The sequence below is a fragment of the Prosopis cineraria genome, unplaced genomic scaffold, assembly GCF_029017545.1.
Source record: "Prosopis cineraria cultivar Desert tree isolate PC_DT_omini unplaced genomic scaffold, ASM2901754v1 PC2, whole genome shotgun sequence".
NCBI classification, from domain to species: Eukaryota; Viridiplantae; Streptophyta; class Magnoliopsida; order Fabales; family Fabaceae; genus Prosopis; species Prosopis cineraria.
Genome location: NW_026555333.1, coordinates 1,389,284 through 1,405,504, shown reverse-complemented (window position 1 = coordinate 1,405,504; position 16,221 = coordinate 1,389,284). Strand labels below are relative to the sequence as shown.

General features: G+C 31.2%; 3 protein-coding genes across 6 annotated transcripts; 2 read left to right on the top strand and 1 right to left on the bottom strand.

Annotated features, from left to right (window-relative positions):
• The first annotated feature begins 3,115 nt into the window (after positions 1-3,115).
• On the top strand, positions 3,116-4,719 carry LOC129303248 (uncharacterized). Its single transcript, XM_054942438.1, has 5 exons — positions 3,116-3,417; positions 3,506-3,646; positions 3,804-3,923; positions 4,069-4,161; positions 4,278-4,719. The coding sequence occupies exons 1-5, from the start codon at positions 3,202-3,204 to the stop codon at positions 4,407-4,409; spliced, it is 702 nt and encodes a 233-aa protein (XP_054798413.1). The 5' UTR covers positions 3,116-3,201; the 3' UTR covers positions 4,410-4,719.
• On the top strand, positions 4,419-7,555 carry LOC129303247 (uncharacterized). 4 transcript variants are annotated; one of them, XM_054942433.1, is made up of 6 exons: positions 4,419-4,595; positions 6,047-6,290; positions 6,382-6,522; positions 6,747-6,866; positions 7,019-7,114; positions 7,220-7,555. In XM_054942433.1, exons 2-6 carry the CDS (start codon positions 6,069-6,071, stop codon positions 7,346-7,348), a joined length of 708 nt encoding a protein of 235 aa, XP_054798408.1. In that variant the 5' UTR covers positions 4,419-4,595; positions 6,047-6,068; the 3' UTR covers positions 7,349-7,555. The 4 variants fall into 4 exon arrangements, with proteins under 4 accessions (XP_054798408.1, XP_054798410.1, XP_054798411.1 ...); XM_054942435.1 differs by lacking the exon at positions 4,419-4,595 and adding an exon at positions 5,736-5,777; XM_054942434.1 differs by lacking the exon at positions 4,419-4,595 and adding an exon at positions 5,863-5,943.
• A 981-nt stretch (positions 7,556-8,536) lies between these two features.
• On the bottom strand, positions 8,537-13,169 carry LOC129303245 (26S proteasome regulatory subunit 10B homolog A). Its single transcript, XM_054942432.1, has 10 exons — positions 12,906-13,169; positions 12,142-12,261; positions 11,705-11,841; positions 11,409-11,570; positions 11,162-11,248; positions 10,987-11,073; positions 10,775-10,912; positions 9,226-9,417; positions 9,049-9,147; positions 8,537-8,909 (listed from the first exon to the last, which is right to left on the bottom strand). Exons 1-10 carry the CDS (start codon positions 13,003-13,005, stop codon positions 8,835-8,837), a joined length of 1,197 nt encoding a protein of 398 aa, XP_054798407.1. The 5' UTR covers positions 13,006-13,169; the 3' UTR covers positions 8,537-8,834.
• Between the last annotated feature and the right edge of the window lie 3,052 nt (positions 13,170-16,221).

Here is a 16,221-nt window from a genome sequence, read left to right as displayed (position 1 = left end):
CTACTTTAGAGGTTCTAAGCAATATGTTTTTGTCTTAGAAGAGCAGAGAGAGAGAGAGAGAGAGAGAGAGAGAGAGAGAGAGAGAGAGAGAATAAGTTTGGCAGGCCGCTCGAGTCCTATCTTGTTTTCTCATGGTCTATTAAGGCCTAGTTTTAAAGCGTAATTTTTTTAAAAAATACCAAATTTTCAAGCTTGAATACTTATAAAAAAATGAGTTCGAACAAGCAGCTCTTTAAGCCCGACTCCTATTTTCAACCCTAACTATTTGCTTCTTATCAAATCAAGGCTTCTATTTAACTTGTTTAATTAGATATGTATACATCTAAAAAGACATTATATGAACCCAAAAAGAAGGATAATAGTATAATACAGTACAAAATTAATTATAAACCTAAAATTATTTTTATAAAATATAATAAATTTTATATGATTTTTGAATAAATTTTAAAAAATATACTGTGATTAAAATCTGAATTGAATAAACAGGTAGTAATAGTTTATGATATAACCAAAATTTTGGGTTGGTGGCAGATTTTGGCATATACTTTATATACTACATAATATTGGATTTGTCCATGCTACCAGTAATTAGCTGGAATCTGTTTACATCTTGTAAATTGTTTAGTAGTTATATATGTTCTTTCTATTAATTGAATAAGATCAGGGCAAAAAGTTCTATTCTCATTTTAGCTGCTATTAATTGAATAAGATCAGAGCAAAAAGTTATAATCTCATTTGAGCGTGGCTTCTGGCTTATAAGAGTGTTTAGATATTTTTTTAAAAAAAATTATAACTTTGGTTTTATAATTTATTTTGAGACATATAATAATAAATTTTTGAATACTTTTTTGAAAAAAATTATCATTAAAGGACTATTGAGGTAATTTAATATAAAAAAAAGATTAAAAATTTTTGAACTATCACTGCAATATTAGAAGATTGATTTAAAATCAATTTTAAATGAAAAAAGATTATAACACCCTTAATTTTGTTTTTTTCCAATTAGTGAATAATTTTTTATTAAATGTAAATAAATACACATTATTTAATAAATGGCTACTTATTGAATCATGATTTATACTTGTCTATACTTACAACAAAACTTTTTCAAATTCTTGAACTTGTTAATTAGTTAATGGTTTCTTGTTAAATATGAATAGGTACTTTAATTAATGAATAAGTAAGTGTTGAAACATGATTTACACTTATCTTTTCTTACAATCAAGCTCTTTCATATTTTTGAATTTGTCAATTAATAAATAATTTTTTGTGAATTAACTAATGGTTTAAAACATGACCTACACTTGTCTCTTCTTATAACCAAACTTTTTTATATTTTTAAACTTGTCAATTAGTAAATGGGTACTTACTAAATGTGAATGTATATTTATTAATTATCTAACGAGACTACTTGTCAATTTAAAAAAAAAAACAAGTATATTATAATCTTTTTTCATAAAAAAAATTATTTTTAAAATTGTTTTCCAACCCTGCAATGATATTTTAAAATTTTTTGATCATTGTTTGATATTAAAAATCCTTAGCAGTATTTGAATGATATTTTCCTAACAAAAAATCATGATTTTCACATATTGTGTGATGAAGTCATCAACCCACTTTATCGAAGCAGCGTGGATCAGCGCCGCTTCAAAGACAATGTTGAACAAGTTAGATCACTCCTGAACAGAGAGTGCCATGTCATTGTTAATTTCATATTTCGGGAAGCAAATTGTTGTGCGCATTACCTAACAAGGAATGCTTTAGCTTATTTGGATAGCTGGTATCCTCTACCGGTTGATCATGACTTATGAGAGAAATTCATCTTTTGTTGGGGCTGGGGAATCATGATTTAATCCAGCTTTGTGATATTTCTTCGACTGTCGAGCTACCCTTGTCGGTTACTTGATTTAGAATTATTTTCCCTATATGTTCCGCTTAGTTATTTTTTTCTCTATATAGTGAATTGACGGGAAATTCTTGCCTGTTACATTTCTCATACTAAATAATCTTGCGGGGCGTAAATATCCCTTGTCAAAACTGACGCACACAAGCAGCCGCAGAAAGCAAAATTACAACTACTTGATTTACACCGACATCTTTTTCATGCGTTCATTGAAATTGTTTTGATATATTATTAATAATTAATTATATATAGAAAAGAGAAAATGATGATACACCTTTGTCCTTGTCAAATCCTACAAAAGTGAGATTCGGTTTCGGTGCTCAGCACCAGAACACTGCGTCTTGCAGTGTTATTTTTTTTTCTTTTTCAAATCATAAAATTATTATTATAACAATAAATAAATATTATAAAATTATTATTTAAATATTTAATAAATAAATAAATTTGACTTGTTAAAATTTGACTTGCAGGGCTCATTTGAACAGCTCAGAATTGTACTAAAAAAATTACAAAAAAAAAATAACTTGAAGAGTTTAAAATAGAAGTTGAGTATAATAAAATGAGTTAGTTTTTTACAATGTAACAAAATAATATTTAAATTTTTGTTTAAAAAAGTACTTATATTTAATGTCTGATCATGTCTTGAATGATAATACCTCTCACAAAACTGTTCATATCAAAATTTATATATGAACCATTTAGGTCAAATTTTAATAAATTAAATTTATTTATTTATTAAATATTAAAATAATAATTTTATAATAATTATCTATTATAATAATAATAATTTTGTGACTTAAAAAAAAGAAAAAAATAACACTGCAAAACGCAGTGTTTGGTGCTGAGCACCAAGCACAAAAGTGCGATCTCTCTCTGGGAAGTTGATTATTCGATTGGACTGTGAGAAGCTGGACTTGAAGAGCTCAAACCGCCAGCCAAATCGCATGTGTTTTCCATTTACATGTTGCAGGGATTCGTCGTCTTGTTACGACTGCGGAGTCGCATTCTGCTAAGAGCTCAGAACTTGAAGTACAATGGCGCCATGCAACTTAATTTCCTCCAACTAACAAGTAGATATATCAACATGCTTAAGTGTCACTCATCACACTTAATGGCTCTATAATTTCTAGTGGCCCAGGCCATGAGGGCCCGCCTCTTGTAATCAAATTTCAATCCTTCTCGTTCACTGGCCCATTGAGCAGGGCTGGCATAATATTCTCTCTCTCAAAACTCTTGTGCTCATTTTTTTCACATTCTCTTGTCTGTTTCTTCTTCAAATCCATTCCATTGTGATTGAAATGGAAGGGAGCGTTATAAAGACGATTGGTTTAGGAGTGATTTCATGGACGATAAAATTTCTCACAGCAAGAAGGATCTTTTCAAATTACTCGTTCGAGTTCTCCAAGCGCGTTGTCTCTACAGTCCACGCAATTTTAGCTGTAACATTAGCTTCACTCTGTGTTCAAGACTGGACATGTCCACTCTGTCCAGTTCCATCAACCTCCCATGCGCAGGTAGGGTTAAACTGTGATCAATTATAAGCTCATCGAGTTGGGAGCTTCGCCATTGAATTGGTATTAATAATCTTAAAAAACCGTACAGATTCAAACTCTGGCAGTGACCCTATCATATCTACTATATGACATGGTATGCTGCTTCTTTGGGGAAAGAATCAGTCTGGACAGCACCTTCCACCATTTCGCCTGCGTTGCTGGAATCGTAGCCGGTTTTTACTATCAAGAGGTCATTTCTTTCATTGTTGAATCCTGTCTCTCTTTCTTTAAATTAATGGGAATTCCAGTCCCCCTTCAAAACTCACTTACAGAATAATCGCCCATGGAAACTTGGGCGTCATAATTTCTCTCTTTCTTCAACCGTAGCGATCGATGCAATTCTGCAGTGTATCTCAGAGATGGTGATGGCGTTTTGGTTGGGGGAAATGTCAAGCCCTTTCCTGCATTTAAGGGCGTTTCTGAAGGAGCTGGGTTATAGGGACACTGCTGGTAATCTGGCTGCCGACGTAAGTATATTGCATGTCGTAGCAAATTTTTAACTGGATTCTCACCTTTTTTAGGGCCTGTTAGTATAGTTGGCAATATTAAAAGTAGACAAGCTGCGTGGAGGAAAAGGAACTAACAAAAGTACATGATTGATTTGGTGGCCAGATTTTGTTCGCTGCCACATATACAGTTGCAAGGACAGTGGCTGCTTATGTCGCATACGTGACTCTATCAACCGACCAACCGCCGATCTTTAAGGTCCGGCTACCTAGCTAAACGTTATTAGTGATTTTGTAAATTTAAAACGTGCGTATGCGTTATTTGAAGTTTGAGGCATTTCTAATTTCTTTTTAAAATATGGATGCACTGTTTAGGTCATGGGATGGGGTTTGGTGGGAGTAAGTGCGTTCAGGTTCTTGAAGATAGTAAGAATTGTGAAATACAAATTAAAGGAGAGGGCAGCAAAGCATGGCAGAAAAGCAAGGGAGGAAAGTGGCGGAGTGTGACCACGATCGACTAAGAATGGTTACGTTCAGTATTGATGGATGGCAGCCGTTTTTTTAGTTTGATTATATATAACAAAGCGATTGAATATCTGTCTACACGGAAACTCAAGCTCATGCTATGCCAGTGATATAAGTGATTGGATGGCCAAGGTTGCTTGCTGGCTCATGAGTTTCCTTCCTAGCCATGTATGCCACTGTCATGTGCTGACTGTTCGTTTTTGTTGTTCATGTTTTCACACACACACACAGCCTGAAATCGATGTCTGAAGTTTGGTGAGGAATGAAAATAAAAGTTTACAGTGTATTCCAATTTCGTCATCCCCAAATGATTTTAGCAGATGGGATCGATTTGTGTTTGTTGCCAAAATCATTTTAAGCTGCAACACCCATGCAGGCGCACTTTGAGAAGAGGAACATCCCCAGAGTAGTGTTTCTTCTTGAAATGGGAAAGAGCTCAAACTGCAACCACATGTCTTGTACTTGCTTGCCAGATATTACTGCAGTTGTTATGAGTCACTTTCTGCCACTTCAAAGAAGGAAATTCTCAACACTTGGCTCAAAAAGTGACAGGGTGGCATATCTTTAAATTAGTTGTATGTGCACCTAAATTACTTAACCTTGTATTAAAGCACCATATATTTTGGCTAGACGAAAGTTTTCCAGCTTTCGGTTATGGGATATCTAAGTTGCGGGTAATGTACTGTTAGCCAAGGGCGGAACCAACCTTTTTGGGAGGGGGGGATTTTTTTTAAAAAATGTGTTTTTTATTTTTAAAAATAATTTTAGTAGTTTAAATATATTGTCATATGATAATTATTAGAAGTATAATTATATAAGTATTTCAAGAAAATTGAAATAAAAAATACCATATATCTAAATAACTAAATATAATATATGCTGTTTTTATTAAAATATATTTCTTCCAGTCTTGTTCATCCTTTTCACTGGAATGAAGAAAAATAAATTTCATTAACTCCATCTAAAAATTTAATAAGTTTTTAATTTTATTCATATTAAATATATTTACTTTAAAAATAAAATTCTCTAACATTTAATAAAATTCCCAACATTTAATATGAGAAAAATGATAAAAATAGACATAATAATTATTGAAAAGTCTTATAAATAGGATCATAACAAGTATTCTCTTTATGTCCTATAGATAAAACTAAAGAAGTACAAATAAATAAAAACGTATGCATATTGTATTATATACATATAATAATATTCTTGAGAATATTCCTATAAATAACTAGGATGCAATGTGGCTTTGCTACAATGAAAAAAAAAATTGGTTTCTTTTTTGGGGGGGGGGGCGTTGCATCAGACATTACCATATGCTTGGAGTGTTGGAGGGGCTGGGTAAAGGTAAGGACCAACGTAGGTCTGTATGTTAGCAGTCGGTAATAAATATGGTTGTTGAACAAATAAATTAAAGATCAACGGTTTGATCATACTTGAATGCTTTCTCTGTTTTGTGGAGTTGTGGTGGCAGTCCCTTCATGAAATTCATTTATTGTGACCGCTGGAGATGGTGTAGTCAAGTTTGAGTTTTGATCACTCTGACCGGTAGTTTGAGAGACTCTGTTGAATTGTTTTCTTAACGTTCTGTACTTCTGTTGCTTGTTTGTTTTTAGAATCCAATCCATTGAGATTGAAATGGAAGAGAACGACGTGGTAAAGACGGTGGGCGTAGGAGTGATTTCATGGACGTTAGCATTTGTGATGGCAAGAAGGATCTTTTGCAAGTACTCGTTCGAGTTCAGCAACCGCCTTGTCTCTACAGCGCATGCAACTTTAGCTGTAACATTAGCTTCACTCTCTGTTCAGGACTGGAAATGTCCACTCTGCCCTATGGCTTCAACGTCAACCCCAGCGCAGGTAGGTTATAAATTATAAACTCAACAGCTCATCAAGTTGGGAGCTTTGGCATTGAAAGTGAAATTAACAATATTTTGGAAACTGTGGACAGATGCAAACTCTAGCAGTAAGTCTTTCGTATCTCATATATGATGTAGTATGCTGCTTGTTCGGGGGAAGAGTCGGTCTGGACAACACCGTCCATCATTTGATCAGCATTGCTGGAATCACTGCTGGTCTCTACTATCAAAAGGTCCTTTTTTTAAAAAAAAAAAAATTGCCAAATCGTCTCTGTTTTTCTGTGTGGAAGAAATGGAATATCAGCTGCTTAATTAAATCAGAACTCCGGCCATTCCCTTCAAAAGTCAAAACCCATTTTTCCTTTTAAAGCATTTCGGTCCATGACCGTGAGATTGCCTATTTATTTAAACTTGGGGTTTTCTCTCTTTCTTCAACCATGGCGATGCTATTCTGCAGTGTGGATCAGAGATGGTGGGAGCTCTTTGGGTGACGGAAATGTCAAGCCCTTTCCTGCATTTGAGGGAGGCTTTGAAGGAGCTGGGTTACAGGGATACTGCTGTTAATTTGGCTGCTGACGTGAGTATCCTCCTGTCCTAACGAAATTTCATTTTATATCCTGTCGGATTAATTTTCGTCACTCTTTAGTCCTTCAGGGTCTGTTTTGTAAATTGCATGTTAGAAATAGATTACTTGGATCAAAAGGAACTAATAGATGAATTGGTGGCCAGATTTTGTTTGCTTCCATATTTACAGTTGCAAGGATGGTGGCGGGTCCTTATATCACTTACGTGACTCTATCTGCCAACAACCCGCCGATGATAAAGGTCTGCCCTAAGCGTTATCAGTTATTTGGTAAAATTTGTTTGCTGTTGGGACTCCACGTTCTTCGAAATATGATTATGAACCCTTTTCAAAAAACCATTTTTCAGGCCATGGGATTGGGTTTGCAGCTGGTGAGTGCCTTCTGGTTCTTGAAGATTGTAAGAATGATGAAATACAAATTAAAGAAGAGGACGATGACAAAGCATGGCATTAACCATGCCAGCAAACTGGAGTGAGACGGCCAGTTATGGATTTCTGTATTCATGATTTGAGGGCGGCCATTTGTTAATTTTCATTCAGAAAGAGAATGCCTAGTATAAAACCCACTCAAATGCCATAAAACGGCCCAATTGGCCATTTCAACTTGTCCTTTGTAATGTGGCACGTGATGGATGATTTTTCTCCAAGTATAATATTTCTGGACTGTGCGCACAAATATAATATTTCTGGACTAAAATATTCTTATTTATTTATTTATTTTCAAGGCAAACACTTGTTCTGCTGGGAGGTAGAAGTAGAACAAATATTTTAAAACGGAGGTGTAACTTCCAAATTTCCAAGTTGCTGTCAATTTGATTTGACCTTGATTTAATATAAAAATTCTGTTGATTTTTAACTGAATTAAAATAAAATTAAATTAGAAAGCAGCTTTTGTGTCTTCTATTAAGTGTGTGTGGTTTTCAGTTCGTCAAAAATTCATTTGACAAAAATTAATCATTATAATAAAATTTATATTTAAATATATTTTTTAAAAGTCAGCTTGATACATTAAAAATTATTTAAATTATGATAGTGAAATGTGTTTTTAAATATACAATTAAAAAAGACATTATTTATGATAATTTATAATTTTTATTATATAAATATAATATATTTAAAATATTTAAAAAATACGATAAAAATTTTAAATAACATAAAATTTAATCTATAATACTAAAAATTTAATCTCTAATTATTTACACTTTTTAAATTTGTAATTTTAAAAATGTAATTAAGATTTATAATTTTTATCATACATTAATATTAAAAATTAATAAAATTAATTATTCAATTTCTAATGCTAAAAACTTAATACCTAATTATTATTATTAAAATAATAATGATATTTTTAATAAATTAACTTTTTTAAATTAAAAAATGAAATATTATACTTAAAATAATATAATCAAATAATATCTTACTTTTTAAATTCACTTTTCAAGAATTTCAAATAGTTAACATTTTTTAAATTTACTTTCAACTACTATTTAAATATATTTTTTTATAAAATATTTTACTCAAACAACTTTCAACATTTTAAAAGTAAAATTTTACTTTTTAAATATAAAACCCAAGCAAACCAAACCAACCCTAAATTCAGAGGACAAACCTTCCTTCCACATCCGCCATGATGGGATCAGGAATTCAGGATATGCATATGCTGCTAAGCAATTGGAATCAGCTAATTCAATAATCATTCAGTCATTCAACAACATCATAGATGACGCGGAAATCAGTTTCCAATAAAAAAATCTAACAATTCGAGGCAAGCAATTTTGAATTGACGTCCTCCCTTCCCTGTGCTGGGTTAATAACATCTCTCTTCCAACTTCAGTATTCTTATTGTACAAGATATCCCAAGAAACCATTTCGTGCTTGACATTAACGACCCAGTCCAAATAATGAGATAAAAAACATGCACTGCCTAAATATCCATGGCTCTGTCAAAACATTGCTCTAGATTCAGTCTTTCCCAAAATCAGCATTGTAATGAGCACTGGATTCAAGTTTCTTCGCGTCATTCAGCTTCCGAACAGCCTGAAATCAAAAGCCCCAAGTTACAAAATTACTGTTTCCATAACTAACGGGGAGATGCATCCAGTCTCTTCTGCACACGCCATAAGGGCTACAAACAATTGCTTCGTTATCCCAAACTATAATCAAAGAAGGAACACACCTTCATGAAATCTTCATGGATCACATAATCACGTTCTGCACGAATGGCTGACATTCCAGCTTCCGTGCAGACATTTCGGAGATCAGCCCCATTAAAGCCCTGCAAAAAAGGCAACAGATAATACATCAAACAAGCATCAGTAAGTACATGAAGCTAAACCAATTTCATTAGGCTAACCTCTGCAAGCTTAACAACAGCTTCATAGTCTATTTCACCATGCTTTGCAATTCCAGCAGCATGTATCTTAAGAATTTCCATCCTTGACTGCTCATTTGGCAGCGGAATTTCTATTTTTCTATCCAGCCTACCAGGACGCAGGAGGGCAGGATCAAGCACATCAGGTCTGTTTGTTGCCATTATCATTTTAACCTGCAACAGCCATGCACCATAAGAACTTGAACCAGAAGTCATAAATAGTAAGAATATATATCCCAAGGGGCACATGGATGAAACCAGAGGTTCCTATATTTCATACTACTTATATATGTCTTGCTTCCATATAAAAAGCAAGACATCTGCTAAAATACGCTACACCTAAGATGTAAGTACAAAGCAATGTTTTAAAAGCCAGATCAGACATTAAATCGGAAAAGTCAACTGTTCTTGGTTACGGTCTAACTAATTAGACCGGCCATTGGACCGATGATATAATAATTAAATAAAAATAATATTAAATGTATATATAAAATAAATATAAGAAACAAACCTACGAGATACCTAGTTTTGTAACATGTATATATAATAATATTAAATGACATAATATGAAAGTAAATTAATAATATTATAACTTACAATTTTATAACTTGAAGTCTTAGTTTAATTAGATTTAAGTAGACTTAAAAGTATTTGCATTTGCAACTATAATTGGCAACATTTTTATTAAAAAAAAAGATTTCAAATCATATTTTATACATGTAAATTGTTCAAAAATAAAGTTGGTTTTGAGTATGGATCTAATTTTTTAATTTTTCTATTTTTTAATTTTTAAGGTTTTTTTAATATTATGTTTGAAACTGTCTATTTTTTTTTTAAACCGCTCTGGTTCCTGGTTCAACCACAGTTTCCCACTTAATAGCAGCTTAACTCTAGTCCAACCCGACTCAATTATGAAAACGATTTTTTGGTCTAAATCGAGCTGTTAATGGCTCCAGTCGACAATCCAATTTGGTTCGGTTTTTAAAACAATGGTACAAAGTAGAGGAGGTGAAATGTATCACTTGTGCATTAAAACTTCATTTTACTTAATGGCAAAGGCCAATTAAAACTTCACTTGTTTTGTTCCATAATCAGTGAGAATGCATTTGTAAGTCTTACCATTCATGATAAGCTCCCTTGGTAATCTCACCATGAAACTTCAAGACAAGTGAAAATTACGAGCTACAGTTTATCTTTGGAAATAAATAGGAAAGAATCATTGTTCAAAAGTGGAAGATTTGTGAGGTGCATCATCTGTGTAAAGCTTATTTCCAACCCCACTGCCCTCCAAAAAAGAAAAAAATTCCCCCAAGAATCATTGTTCAAAAGTGGAAGATTTGTGAGGTGCATCATCTGTGTAAGCTTATTTCCAAGCCCCCTGCCCTCCAAAAAAGAAACACCCCCCCCCAAAGAAAAATAAAAAAAAGGGTCTTGCATCCTTAAAATTTGTGAAGTAAGCAAGTATTTCAAAACCAGGTATAAGGACGGTTCTATAATTAATTAAAAATTGGGGAGTTAGAACAAAATATACCTTCCCAAGTGAATCAAATCCATCAAGTTGATTAAGCAACTCCATTAGTGTTCTCTGGATCTCACGATCTGCACTCGTTCCCTCACTAAAACGACGACCACCAATGGCATCGATCTCATCCATAAAAATTATGCAAGGCTTAACATGAAGGAGTTCAATAGTTAGCTTCCATTTGAACATGCAAATAGAACTTCAATTTACACCAATCTCACCTGGTGATCACGGGCATATCCAAACATCTCTCGTATCAACCTAGCACTTTCTCCAATGTACTTATCAATAATGGCACTTGAAACAACCTAAACAATACAGGATAAGACACTATATATTCAACTTTAGAATAAAATTTTGAAATACAATGAATTCAGAAAGGAAAAATCATCTGACCTTTAAGAAGCTAGCATCAATATTGCTGGCAATGGCCCTAGCTAACAATGTCTTGCCAGTTCCAGGAGGTCCATAAAGAAGAACACCCTAAAGATGAAATATTAAGATACAAAACAAATTAAAAAAATAACTACTAGGCCCCTTAAAATACCACAAAAAGTGGGAACACTTGAAGTGACAAGGCTGCCAAAAACACGGTGATACTGATAAAGGGTCAGTGTGCAAAATGTTATAAATCAACAATCACCTTTGGAGGTTTTATTCCAACTCGAAGAAAGAGTTCAGGATTCATTAGAGGCAATTCAATTGATTCCCTCAGTTCCCTTATCTGATCAGATAAACCACCCACAGCTGAGTAACTGACATTGCCTGGGTCTTCATGAAGCATGTTATAAACAACTGGATCCACCTGGAATCCCATATCACAAGTCAGTGACAATCATGCATTAAATAGCAGCTGATAGTAAGTGGGGAATAAGCAAAAAAAAGAAAAACATGAACACATTCATCCAGTAGATGTTTGAATATTTATTGACAACTTACTTCACGGGGAAGAGCCCGCATTATGGTTAGTGTTGTCATATCCAGAACAACTCTTGTTCCTGCAGTCAATTTCTCCTTATCCACTTTATTGCGGCAGCCGACCACATACCTGGGACCACTGCTTGCTTTAACAATCACTGATAGAAGAACAATCACAACACAAATGATGGTTCAGCAAGTGGCTAGCTAACACATGAATAATGCACCAGCACCAAGTAAATGAAGTAAACATTTCCCGCGTTTTAAAGGGGAACAGAAAATTTTCTAGCAATGAAACCAGCTTAAATGAAGATAAAAATTATAACATAATATAACATAACTTGCCAGTTAGAGAAGCACTAAAAGACAAAACCAAAAAGTTAGAATAGAGATGGTGTCAGAGAAGTTGAATAGGAAGATAGCATTCCAAATTTTAAAAGTATAGCCAGAATAATTACAGCGTTCATTGTCAAGAGGCCTGAGAACTTCGCCTATGATCTGCCCAACACTTTGAAGAGACTTCAAATCATCTTCGGTTTTATTGAACTCTTTCTTCGCACCTCGCAAATTCTCCCTGACTGCAATTGGAATTCTAAGTCCAAAGTCACCAATCTCATCCATCATGATCAAAATAATTATTGTAGAATAAAAATGTACCAAACGAAAGAGCAAATTTAGGCAATTCATTCAAATAAGAAAAGCTTAAGTTAGTGGAGCGAATTCAACCATCTTCATATCAAAATGATACAGGGCAAGCTAAAATGATACTGCAAAGCAGGCATAAACCACCGGCAGCCCTACCCAGATATCGGCACCTCACTAACACGCCTACTTCCCATCCTCTCTCTGGCTAGGAATTGTTGCCGCAGATTAAAATAAAATTTTTATCTAAATAATCCGAGTGAACAGATCGAGTCGTTAACATTACCTAATTTCCCCAAATAAATCAGGTTAAGTCAGGAATCGATGGCCAAGTCAATATCCAATAATATGTAAACTTATCAAAATCATTTTTCTTACAAATCAAAAGGTAGGTGTTAATCTCACAGGAGTAAGGATTACTAACGCCAAGGGGCACAAACCCTAAAACTTTGGTTTTCCAGATACAGTAAAAATTAAACATAACCTAATCATCGAACGGTATTATAATGAAAACAAGATCTGGAATTTATTCAAGAAATATATGCGCTCAATAAGATTGGCAACAGTCTGAGAGACCAACCAGATCGTACTCTGGACTCCAGTTCTTTGTGCTGAAGAAGTTTCTTTCGATAATCCGCCACCGCGTTACGGCGTCGTGTGGCATCTTCTGCCTCCGTCATTGTTTTCGCGTCCCAAATATCGAATGGCAAGTATGCTGGGACTTGAACGCTGGACTTGGAAGTGCTGAATGGAGCAACACACCTGATGCCAGGACTGGCCCTATATATTCAAAGAAAAATATGAACTTTGCGAAACAAAGTAACCCGTTGTAATTCACCCACTTCTAAACTAAATAAAAAAGAAAAAAAAATGTATGGATTTCACCCAAACAAATCATCATTAGAAGCTAGAACAACTAATTGCCATGAAACTAGAGATAATACGTCTCACCATCACATATATGCCGGACTCAATAAAAGAATGAGAATAGAAGAAAATTCACATACAGCTCACATTTATACTTTCTTTTTTTTAATCCAACTCATATTTCTACATACCCACTGAAACATTTATTTATAAGTCAGTACAACTTGTTATAGTTTTCATATTATAGCATAGATATAAATTACTTACAAAAGTAACAAGGTAAACACATTTACTCACGCAACTAGATTTTAGTCTTGTGTGATACATGGGAATCTAATGTTTTGTTTGATTTGAAGACGGTGGAAAAAAGAAAGAGAAAGATTTTAATAACATTAAAAAATAAAAATAAATAACAACATATTATACTGTAATTTTTTAAATTATTTTTTATTAAACAATGATTAAAGTTAACTTTTATTAATAATAAAAATTAAATTATACTGCTTTTAAAAGTTAAAGAAAAATATTGTATAAAAGATGAGTTTATTAAAAAAAATTTATTATAATTTATATTTTTTATAATTTGTTGTCCATGTTAAAAATTTAAGTAGAATATTTTATTTTAAAATTTATTTTATATATATATACTAAAATTTAAAATTATATTTAAACTCCAAAATTTATTATCTTAAAGTCCTTCTGTTCTATTTGTAGAATACATTTTACAAGTAATTTTAATTCAAAATATAAAAATTTTGCAATATTTAAATTTTTTTAATTTTATTTTTTATTAATTTGTGTAAAGGTATTTAATGTAGTTATATCATTAACATGAGTATACTTATTTTATTTCAAATATAATATCTTGTTATATATTATAATAAAAAATGATTTTAAAAAAATATATCATTAATCATTAATTTTTTTATAATATTGTGTCAGTATCGTGACAGTTTTGCATGCAACATAAAATGGATTTTTTAAATATTTTAAAATTTTAAATTTCCTAAATAATTTTTAAAAATAAATATAAAATTCTTTATATATCTTCATTGTAGATCATACGTTCACATTCACTTTTTTATTGAGAACTATGTTTACAAAACAAATATTAATATTAAAAAATTATTTTAGTATCCCTAAAGTAAAATTAAAAAGTGAGAGAATAGACAAAAAGATTATAAGGGTAAATTAATAATGTAAATTTTTTTATTATGAATAAAAATAATAAATTAAATATTTTAAAATATTTAACATAATATTCTTAACAGTGTTAAAAATAATACTAAAGTATAGGTTTTAAAAATAAAAAAGAAGTATTTATAATTCTAAAAAAAAGATGCCAATATATTTTACTTGTTTTCCAAAGTACATTTTTCTTTATAATTTATTAATTTGTTCAAATTAAAATATAAAGAATATTTTATTTTGAAATTTATTACGTTATACATATTAAGAATATAAATAATAACTTATTTTATTTTAGAATGTGTTATTTTGTGTAAATTAAATTTTAGAGAATGACTTTTTTTTGTTTCTCAAGTCATATTCACAACTGACAATTGTGAGACTAATGTTTTGTTTAGTTGGGAAGAAAATGTGGGAGAAAAACTGAAAAGAAAGTGAATTTTTTCCTATTTAAATGAGGAAGGAAAGATTAAAAAAAAGAAAAGAATAAGGAAAAAAATGATAATTGAGACTCATCATACTTTCTCTCCAACTTCTTCTTTAATGCTTGACGCAGAACCATCTCTTTGCTTTACCTCTTCATTTTTTTTACTTTGCCATGTTCTCACCTATATCTTAGTTATGTAGAGATTGATCATATTTAATTTTAGTTAATTATCCTCTTTTAATATTTTAAATAAAAAATATATTTTAAATAAATTATTGGGTTTTAAAATATAATAACATAAAAATATATTTTTAATAAATAAATAGATTTTAAATTATTTTGATAAATTTATTTTAATATGATATTTTCCTTTAATTTATTCTTATAAAAATAAGTATGTGAGACATGATATATTTTTCTATAAGGATATTATTATCACTATACTATTTTCTCATTTTCTTTCGTTCCTATTTTTTCTTGTTCATCAAAATAATATGAGAGATAATATTTTTTTCTCAATATTTTCTTTTTTTTTTACTTTTCTTTTCATCCAAGCGGAGAGTAAAATTATAGAAGAATACTATATCATCCCCCTATATGTATACAATCAATTATTTTTATCTAATCCATGTCATCCCCATATAAATTGTTTTTATATAAACTATGTCATCTCCGTATAAATTTCATTGCACATCTAACATCTATTATTTTTATTAAGAATGTTATATTCACCTCAATTTTTATTATAAATCCTACATTATCTTTTAAAATATAAAAAATTTAATAATTTTTATACCTTGTCTAGATTTTTAACATTTATAAATGTAGATCCCACACTTATATTTTTTAACAGTAGATTCCAAACCCACTTTTTTTTTTACCTTGATTCCTACAACTATATATATATATATATATTATGGTTTTCAAAACATATACTTTAATATAATTAATGTATTACAAGTAAAATTAAAATTTAAGGAACAACTTCTTCTTCTTGTTTTTATCCTTATAGCCATATCTGTGAGACTAAAATTTTAATATGATAATATTTATAAAGAATGACTTTTGTTTTGCAATGTGCTACTCTTATATATATTTAAAAATGTCAATATTTTTTCAAATTTCTCACCTCCTACAATTTAAAATATAATCTAGCTCATTCTTTTTCAAAATGTGTTCCCCATGTATCACTTTTAAAAAAAATAAAGCATATACTATAATGAATGGTACTATAATTTATGTCGTAATATTATTTATAAATCGTAATTATAATGTTTGTAAATCAAGCAAATAATATAATCCATATTCTAATATCATTTATCAACTCTATGTACAAGTATTACAAATAATACAATGGTTATTAAGAAAAAGATTAGGTGTGCAATACAAGATAAATTCATTAATATTATATAGT